This window comes from Myotis davidii, unplaced genomic scaffold (genome assembly GCF_000327345.1).
Source record: "Myotis davidii unplaced genomic scaffold, ASM32734v1 scaffold221, whole genome shotgun sequence".
NCBI lineage: Eukaryota > Metazoa > Chordata > Mammalia > Chiroptera > Vespertilionidae > Myotis > Myotis davidii.
In genome coordinates this window covers 6,479,332-6,489,401 of record NW_006293349.1, presented here as the reverse complement: position 1 = coordinate 6,489,401, position 10,070 = coordinate 6,479,332, and the positions used below count along the sequence as shown (strand labels likewise).

At 51.1% G+C, this 10,070-nt stretch overlaps 1 protein-coding gene across 1 annotated transcript in view; it reads left to right on the top strand.

The window, feature by feature from the left end:
* The window catches only part of DNAH7 (dynein, axonemal, heavy chain 7), a 150,787-nt gene that overhangs the window by 136,514 nt on the left and 4,203 nt on the right, over window positions 1-10,070 (top strand). The window contains exons 58-62 of the mRNA XM_015566120.1: window positions 1,312-1,449; window positions 2,398-2,628; window positions 4,166-4,318; window positions 5,881-6,058; window positions 8,447-8,550. Of these exons, the coding sequence (XP_015421606.1) occupies window positions 1,312-1,449; window positions 2,398-2,628; window positions 4,166-4,318; window positions 5,881-6,058; window positions 8,447-8,550 (804 nt within the window). The remainder of the gene's footprint in view (window positions 1-1,311; window positions 1,450-2,397; window positions 2,629-4,165; window positions 4,319-5,880; window positions 6,059-8,446; window positions 8,551-10,070) is intronic.

Here is a 10,070-nt window from a genome sequence, read left to right as displayed (position 1 = left end):
ATATGTTTCTTTCCTGCAGCGACTGTGTCAAGCAGCAAGGATGGACCGGCTTCCGGCAACACTTTGTGGGGTAAAAGTAATATGAGCAATAAGAGTGAACACTATGTCATGCTTAATTATTTACAAAGCGGTTGCAGGTCATGACTGACACTGGGAGTGCTAGTCTATCCCTTTTACAAGTGGAAAAGCAAGTTCGCTCAAATCAAATGACTCGCCCAGCGCCGCCCAAGGAGAGAGCGGCCGTCACAGAACCACCTGCCACACCAGGCCAGGCCCCCTTTGGCTCTTTTGTCCCAGGCCTGTCTGGTGGGAGACCTGGTATCTGCCTTCAGCTCACCACACAGTACATTTCCAGGGCAGTCAGATTGGTTCTCATTTCATTCCCGGGAGTCAGAAGGGCACCTATTGAAAGTTAAACGCATGGCCATAGCCATGTCCTGTCCCAGACCTGTCCCATAGCCCCCCAACCCTGGCCTGTCGTCCACCGGGATTAATGCCAGCTGAGGTCAAGTATCCATGGGATGAAGAGAAAACTCCATCCCAGAGCCTCTGTCATTGATTGGGTGGAGCAAGTCACCTGGGGAATCATGGGTAATAAGCAGTGGGTGGCAAAGGACCCGAAGCATGGGGTCTTCCCACCCATATTGAAAACCATCAATGAACAACCCCCCCCAATCAACATGTATGTGTTCGTATATGATTAGATGAGCCTCCAGAAATAGATGGGATGTTGGTAGAAGGCCAAGTAAATAAATATAAAATGAGAGCGCACCTGCATAAAAAGATGTACAACGGCAATGATGGCGGTTATCTCAGGACAATACATTTTCGGATTATTCTTACTTTTCTGAATTATGTGGATTTACCACAATAAGAGTCCAGAGAAAAAGTCAGAGTAGAGCCTAAAATAATTTATTGTGATCACAATAAATTAAGAACAGTCATCAGCAAAATGTGGCACAGAAAGGTTTCTCTGGGAGAAATTTCTAAATGAAGCGGCCAGGACATTCCTCTCCCTGTTTTAAAATTCATTCTGATTGAGTGATACCGTTTCTTTTTTCTCTCTAAATGTGTTCATATATTCTTTAAAAAAAAAACAAAAAAACAACAACAACAAAAAAACACAACAACAACAACAACAAAAAACAAAAATTTTGGCTGAGGTGGCAAGAAAAGGAAGGCATTCCGTGTCTGGTGTCGCAGGCTCATCCACTCAATAGTCGGGGTGTTGAAAAGCATCTCTTTTCCGTGGGAAAGTTCTACAGGAAATCGATTGCTAACCTCCCAACTCCCTGTTACTCATCTCTGCAGCACAAGAGCTACATCGAATACACGCAGACCCTGCCGCTGACCCCTGCCCCGGAAATCTTCGGGATGAACGCCAACGCAGACATCACCAAAGACCAGTCCGAAACGCAGCTGCTCTTCGATAACATCCTTCTCACACAGGTGTGCGAGCTCACAGCGCTGGGTCCCGGGGCTGGAACGTGTGAGCACAGTACGGGCCCGCACACACACTTCTGTCTGTGAAGGTAGATAACCATGTTAAGAAAAAGACAAATATGTATTCGTGCCTTTAGTATGGATTTAAGCAAAGTACACAGATGTATGGGGTGTTTTTCATCCATCTGTTGACCTGGAGAGAATCTTTGAGTACGTTCTGCTGCTAGGAGGTCTTGGAGTGACATTCTTTGAGTCCCTCTGAGCATTCTTTGATAGCATTCTGCTGCTAGAATTCCATTTCCCCTTTCGTGCATAAACCATGCCCAAATGCATGACATAGATGGCCCACCTCGCACCATCACTCTTCCCGCTGAGAGGGGCCGTGCTGCTCCAGGTGCCTCCTGCTTCCAGGGGAGAACCGTCGCCCTGCGTTTGGCGACCAGTAGGCGCAGAGTTATTAGCAAACACATCGCGCCTCGGGCTTTCTCAGCCCGTCTCCTCTCGCTGGGCTTTAACACCCGCCACCGACGTCAATGCTTTTCCTCCCTCCCCACAGCACCTGCTCCACCCACCAGGTGGCTCAAAGGGTAGCTTAGTCCCCTCCCCCGGCCCTCTGGGCCTCTGCACACTGTGGTGTCCTCCTTCCTCCTCACTATCTACTGTCATCTCCCGACACGCCACGCCTGTGACCATCACTCAGTCCACCTTGTGTGGAGGAGGATCAGAGGTGATGCAACGGCCGGGTGGCACCCCTGACAGCCCCCCGAGTTTCCCACCCGGCACTCTCCTCCCTCAATGAGGACCTCCGACTCACAGTGTGAGTTCTCTCTCCCTCAATGAGGACTTCTGACTCACAGTGTGGGTTCTCTCTCCCTCAATGAGAACTTCTGACTCACAGTGTGGGTTCTCTCTCCCTCGAGGAGGACCTCTGACTCACAGCGTGGGTTCTCTCAGTCTCGTTCGGCAGAAGCTGGCGCCAAATCCTCCGAGGAAGTGCTGAATGAGGTCGCGGGCGACATTTTGGGGAAACTGCCCAACAACTTTGACCTTGAGGCTGCGATGAGGAGGTACCCAACCACCTACACTCAGAGCATGAACACGGTGCTCGTCCAGGAGATGGGCCGCTTCAACAAGCTGCTGCAGACCATCCGGGAGTCGTGCATTAACATTCAGAAGGCCATCAAGGTGAGGGGAAGGCCCAAAGGAAAGGCAAGCCCCAAATCAAATTTCTGAATTTCCTCCCTAAACTCTTCCTCTAACGGTTGTCTTCACATCAAACATGCCAGGTTCGCCCTGGCTCGTTTGGCTCAGTGTAAAGAGTGCTGTCCTGTGGACTGAAGGGTCCCGGGTTCCATTCCGGTCACTGGGTGGGCTTGATCCCCAGTGTGGGGGTGTACAGGAGGCAGCCCATCAATAATTCTCTCTCATTATTGATGTTTCTCTCTCTCCCTCTCCTTTCCTCTCTGAAATCAATGCAAATATACACATATAATAAAAGCATAATATGTTAATTAGACCGGACGTCCTTCCAGACGACCTTGTGGTCGAAGCCCGGGCTGCGAGGGAAGCCCGGGTCCTGGGTGCCAGAGGGAAGCCGGTGCTGGCAGCCAGGGGGAAGGAAGGCCGACTCTTGCACAAATTTCGTGCATCGGGCCTCTAGTACACATATTAAAAAGAAGAAGAAGCCGAAACCGGTTTGGCTCAGTGGATAGAGTGTCGGCCTGCGGACTGAAGGGTCCCAGGTTCGATTCGGTGAAGGGCATGTACCTGGGTAGCAGGCACATCCCCAGTAGGAGGTGTGCGGGAGGCAGCTGATCGATGTTTCTCTCTCATCGATGTTTCTGACTCTCTATCTCTCTCCCTTCCTCTCTGTAAAAAATCAATAAAATATATTTAAAAAAAAAAAAAGAAGAAGAAGAAAGAAAAGAGACATGCAGCCGGCTGGCTGTAGCGTGATCTCCCGTCTGGCTGCAGGGTATTGGGCTGGGCTGCTTGGCTAAGCTGCACTCATTGTCATGCGCTTCTCCTTGACCTGGTCCTTCCCGTTTCCTTCTGCCTCTAGCATCTGGGAGCCCACAGGGAAAGGAGGCCCCCGGGATCTCAGCACCCAGCAAACACGCATCCCCTGCTTTCCGAACTCAGCGGGGCCCTCATGACTCGCTGAGCCGCGAACCCCCTCCAGGGACCTCTCCACCTCCTTCCCAGCTCTCACTTGAGCGCGGTGATGTGCAGGTTTGTGGGAGGAGCCCTAGGAGTCTGTTTTTTAAATCAGGTTTCAACCATCTCTCTCCTTTGGCCCCCCTCTTCTCCTTGCGGCGCCCAGGGCCAGCGCCCTGAGTGTTTGGGGCGCTCCGCCATGGGTACCTCGCTGGCCCATAGCTTTGCCCTCTGCCAGCTGAGGCCGGGCTTCTCCTGACCATGACGCCGATTGCCAAGGGCTCCCACGCGCGTCAGCATCATGGTGGTGGGCACCTGAAGCAAATGCCGCATGCCCACTGCACCTCAGTTAAAGTGTTTCCATTAACATCTGACTAGGTGAACATTTCTCATGTTTTTCTGAGGAATAGTTCAAAGACTCCAGGACTTACTTGTGAGCAAAAGAAAATATCTTTCCTCTCTTTGTTTGCTGTATGACTCGACCTTAACTCATCACAGTTGTAAACAGAGGATAGTTGTGAAGAAGGCCCATGGTCAGGCTAACCAGAGGTTAACTGTGCTCCAGGGGCTGCTGGTGATGTCCACAGACCTCGAAGAGGTGGTCAGCAGCATCCTGAACGTCAAGATCCCGGGGATGTGGATGGCCAAGTCCTACCCGAGCCTCAAGCCCCTCGGCAGCTACGTGAACGACTTCCTCACCCGGCTGAGGTTCCTGCAGGTGAGTCCATGGAGACACACACGTGTTCCGCTCCCTCTGGTCCCCTTCTTCCTCTGCGATGCGGCTCGCTCTCCCGTTTTCCTGGGCGTCTCAAGCACAGCTGACCAGGGCTCGCTCTCACCTATGGTCGGCTGCTCCCCTGAGCGGCCGCGCTCCTCGCTGTGGCAGGACAATGTCTGAAAGCTGGTTTCGGAGCAGGTGTGCATGTTCAGTGAGGCGGGATGTCCGAGTCAAAGACAGGTGAAGAGAGAAAGCGCCGGTTGTGTTGATTTTTCCTTCCATATTTAGTGTCAAATTAGGTCCCTAGAGCAGAGCATCTGAGACAGCCGGCCAGGCAGAGCGAGCCCCGCGACATCCCTGCCCAGCACCCACCGGGCACCTGTCCCGGGTGGCGCCCCTCCCCCCGTCCTCCGCACAGTGACGTCCCCAGCGGCTCACTATCCTCCGCGTGCCGGGCGGCTGTCCTCCTAACCACCCGGCAATCGGGGTGCTTCCCCATGTTCGTATTTACAGTGACACTCACGCGCAGCATTAATGAGCGTCCTAGATCCCGTACGTGATGCGTAAGAAGACTGCCTGTCCGCAGGGGTAGGCGACTACCCTTCCCGAACACAGGCCGGCCGCGTGCTGGTGCCGAAACGGAGGGAGGGAGGCTGTTCTGGAGAGATGAAGGCCCTGCCTCGGACTCTCAGAGGGAAGATGCTCCGGTGTCTTTCTTCAAATGCCTCTGTGATTCCGCATTTAGTTCCAGTCACCGTGCAACTCGCTTCCTACACTACAGGCCAGACTATCGGGGCGTCTTTATTTGTAAAGACCCCAAGCTCTCCCACCCTGTTTCTGCTGGGAAACCTGTCTGACAGTGTTCCTGTCGGCTGGATTTCGTTGTGTTTTGGTAAAGGAAGTGGGAAAACTCCCAAAGGAATAGTGTACTGGCTCCCATGACCAGAGAGAGGAAAGGTGGAAAGACATGACCACCGGCCCAGCTGGGTAGGCATGACCTCTGCTGCACCACTAGGTGACACGATGCCCGTGCAGCACGTGTGTTGTGTTCACTGCTGCACGGAGCACCTCGGAAGGAGCCACTAGGGCAGTGATGGCGAACCTTTTGAGCTTGGCGTGTCAGCATTTTGAAGAACCCTAACTTAACTCTGGTGCCGTGTCACATAGAGAAATTTTTTGATCTTTGCAACCATAGTAAAACAAAGACTTATATTTTTGATATTTATTTTATATATTTAAATGCCATTTAACAAAGAAAAATCAACCAAAAAAATGAGTTCGCGTGTTGCCTCTGACACGCGTGTCATAGGTTCACCATCACTGCACTAAGTAGTGATACAACAGACATTGACATCTGCATCCCGCACGTGGTGATACCCGAGCTGGTCCGGTGGGTGTCAGACTGAAGCCAGCACAAAACACAGAAGCTGCTACTTACTTTTAAAACCTTCAGAGAACGGCTTTATATCCTTCGGGCATTAGTTTACCTAAAAGATAAAGGAGGGACGCCGGGGGAGGGGGGGCAGTTTGAACGTGGCCGGGCCCTGTGCTTTGACCCCTAGCAATGGTACGAGGTGGGCCCGCCCCCATCCTTCTGGCTGTCCGGCTTCTTCTTCACACAAGCCTTCCTGACGGGCGCCCAGCAGAACTTCGCCCGCAAGTACACCATCCCCATCGACCTCCTTGGGTTTGACTACGAAGTGCTGGAGGACAAAGACTACAAGGTCCCTCCGGAAGACGGTAAGTGCGATGGCAGCGCAAGCCAGCTTCTCTAGGCTCCGCGGTTAAACCTGTCAATCATCATGCATGTAACGAAGTGACTGAGAAAAACCATTATGGGGGGAGAGAGACTGTGATAAAGCAAATGGAGATACAAGGAATCCGAATAGAGTGTACGTCCTGTGTGCTGTTTTATCCTTGCAAAATGTCATAAGTTTGAGATTATTTCCAAGAAAACGTAGGGAGAAAGTAATCGGCAAATCCGTCATCCACGCGTCTGAGGCAGCTCCACCTCCTTCCTCACTGACTCGCTCTGTTAGACCCGGGCAGGCCAACAGTGGGCGCTGTAGACAGGATCTTGACCCGCAACTAAGCTGTACCCCATGGGAGCCGCTAGCGAACGGGTATGTGATCACACAGCGCGGGACCATCACGTCGCCGTGCCGAGTGATTTTACTTTACATCAACTGTCACGAACCGCAAGGGAGTTTGTAACACTGACACAATCCTAGCACTTTCTGGGAAGTTGCTTTCCTCCTCGCAAAACAAACGCCGTGCCTTGCTCGTCCTTCCCTCTGCCCCCACTTCGCACCTCATCCCTCACTGAAAGAATAAGAGGCCGAGAGAAGAGAGCTTTTAGCAGCACCACCTCTATTACTCTGTCCACATCTGCACCCTCTGATAGTCCAAATCCTATGGGTGGTCCAGAGTCTATTTTTCCCTCCTTCCAAGGGTTTTTGCTCCTCCAATTGTGCCCTCTTTTTCTAAAATCAACAGCATCCTTCTCACTACTGGGTAATTCCTATCAGCATGCAGAGTGCTCTAGAATCTCTCTTCTTAAAAGACAGAAAGTCCAGCCAGTGTGGCTCAGTGGTTGAGCATTGACCTATGCACCAGGAAGTCACAGTTGATTCCCCATCAGGGCACATGCCCAGGTTGCAGCCTCAATCCCCAGTGTGAGGCATGCAGAGGCAGCCAATCAATGATTCTCTCTCATCATTGATGTTTCTATCTCTCTCTCCCTCTCCCTTCCACACTGAGATCAATAAAAATATTTTTTAAAATCAACAAAGAATTAGTTATTTTAACACTCACATGCCCTTAGCTATGGTCCCATGTCTCTGCTCCCCTTTATAGCAAATTTGTCAAAAGAACTATCTTTTCATGCCATCTCCACTTCTTTTTTCCTGTTTGCCTTCCAGCCCCTCCAATCATCTGATGCTATTCTTTTCAGAGTTACTAATGACTTCCATGTTGACAAATCCATGAATGCTCTTCTGTTTTCATCCAAACTTCTTAGCAATTTTTACTAATTGACAACTTCCTCTTTCTAGAGGCACCCATCTCCCTTTGCCTCCAAGACATCACCTCTCCTGATTTTCCTTTTCTCTCTGGACACGTTCATGCTCTCGGCTAGCTTATCCTTCTCTCAATGATGAGAGGGAATCATTGATCGGCTGACTCCTACAGGCCCCACACTGGGGATGGAGCCCACCACCCCGGCCTGTGCCCTGATGGGGAATCAAACCGTGACCTCCTGGTTCACACTCAACCCCTGAGACCCTGGCTGGCCGGAGTGGTTTTATATGCTACTTCACACAGGCTGGCACCCGATTGGCTGATTTGACTCTAACGACTCCAGGAGGCAGACAAAGCAGGCATCATCGTCTTACAAATGCCCCCAGCTCTTTTCCAGATGACAAAACTGGTCTGAAGTTGAAGGAATTGCCCCAGGTCACCAGCACCTCAGGAACAAAAGCCCAGGCGTGAGCTCCGCACTGCTTGGCTGTGGTCTTATTGGTGGCAGGGCAGGAGGCTCCACACTAATGGGAAGAGAGAGAGAGAGAGAAAGAGAGAGAGAGAGAGAGAGAGAGAGAGAGAGAGAGAGCCATGAGGTTCCCCCCAGTCCCGAACGTGTGCTCGTCAGCTGCGAGTGGGCCGCGTTCTGTTCTGGGGAGCTCATCCTCTGTCCTTGGTGTGAGATCAGCTCTAAACGGGACGAAAAAGTGAACTCTCCAGGTGCGAGGGATCTGCGGAGGGCATGGGTGTGCATGCCCCAAAGCCACTGGGTCCCGACAACACTGAGTAACCTGCAGATTTCCTGGCCACTGACACGGGTCCATTCACTATACAAATCTGATTGTGTTCACACAGATGAATTTAAACTGCTTTGCTCTGTTGTCTCCCATGTTTAATTATACCACGAAATTAACTGCCTAGGCAAATTGTAGATATTCTCGAAATATGGACGTGAAAGCCAAGCACTGAGAACATTGCGTTCTGTGTTAGCACAAGCTTCGGCTGCTGACCTGGGACAACCTGCATAGTCTTCATGGTAGGAATTTCAGATTCAGAACTCTGTTTGCATATTTAAAGTGTTGTATTAACACCTGCTTCTTTTATATTTAGGTGTCTTAATTTATGGATTATTTTTGGATGGAGCTTCCTGGAATAGAAAGATAAAGAAACTTGCAGAATCACATCCCAAAATTCTTTATGATATAGTGCCTGTGGTTAGTATTTTCCAAGGGTATATACGTGGGGGGGGGGGTATTTTATACACATGTGCGCGTACACACAGTCAACTCATTATTCAGGATAATCATGTTTCATAAAGTTTTTTTAAATTGAATTTTAGAGAGGAAGGGAGGGAGAGAAACATTGATTGGCTACCTCCCACATATGCCCCAACTGGGGGATCGAACCTGAAACCCGGGCATGTGGTCTGACCAGGAATCGAACTAGTGACCCTTTGGTGTTGCTGCCAACATTGAATTAGTGGACACTGAACCACTGCTCCCAGGAGAAATGCTAACTGATCAATACATAACCTCGTTTTATTTGTGTTTCTGTCTAAAGGCACTTTCTATCCTATATAATAAAGAGGTAATATGCAAATTGACCATCACTCCAAGACACAGATGGCCACCCCCATGTGGTCAAAGATGGCCATCACAAGATGGCCAGCAGGGGAGGGCAGTTGGGGTGGGGGGGACCAGGCCTGCAGGGGAGGGCAGTTCGGGGGGGACCAGGCCAGCAGAGGGAGAGCAGTTGGGAGGGACAAGGCCTTCAGGGGAGGGCAGTTGGAGGTGACCAGGCCAGCAGGGGAGGGCAGTTAGGGGTGACAAGGCCGGCAGAGGAGAGCAGTTGGGAAGGACAAGGCCTGCAGGGGAGGGCAGTTGGGGGGGACAAGGCATTCAGGGGAGGGCTGTTGGGGGTAATTGGGCCGGCAGGGGAGCAGTTAGGCATCAATCAGGCTGGCAGGGGAGTGGTTAGGGGGTGATCAGACTGGCAAGCAGAAGCAGTTAGGGGCAATCAGGCAGGCAGGCAGGTGAGCAGTTGGGAGCCAGCAGTCCTGGATTGCGAGAGGGATGTCCAACTGCAATCGGGTATCGGGCCTAAATGGGAAGTCGGACATTCCTTGAGGGGTCCCAGATTGGAGAGGTTGCAGGCTGGGCTGAGAGATCCCCCCGACCCCATGCACGAATTTCGTGCACCGGGCCTCTAGTCCTATCTGATAATAGACAAACATGGTAATTAACCATACCTCCGCTACGTTTCCCATTGGCTAATAAGGGCAATATGCAAATTAACTGCCAGCCAAGATGGCGGCCGGCAGCCAGGCAGCTGAAGCAAACAGGAGGATTGCTTGCTCCAGTGATGGAGGAAGCCAAGGTTCCCCTCCTGCTCTGAACTCCACTGAAGACAAAAACATTTCAATTATAGAAGATAAATAAACCCCAGATACCTGCTTTCAGCCAGCCCTGGCCATGTTGCTGGAGTGAACAGGAGCTGGCTCTGAGTTCCACTGAAGGCAACAAAGTTTCAATTATAGAAGGTAAATAAATCCCAGATACCTGCTTTCAGCTGGCCGTGGCCACGGAGCTAGAGTGAGCAGGAGACTTGGTTGCTCCAGTAATGGAGGATGCCAAGCTTCCCACCCATCCTGGCCGGCTCTGAGCTCCACTGAAGGCAACAAAGTTTCAATTATAGAAGGTAAATAAATTTCAGAATAAAAAAAGAAAAAAAGGAG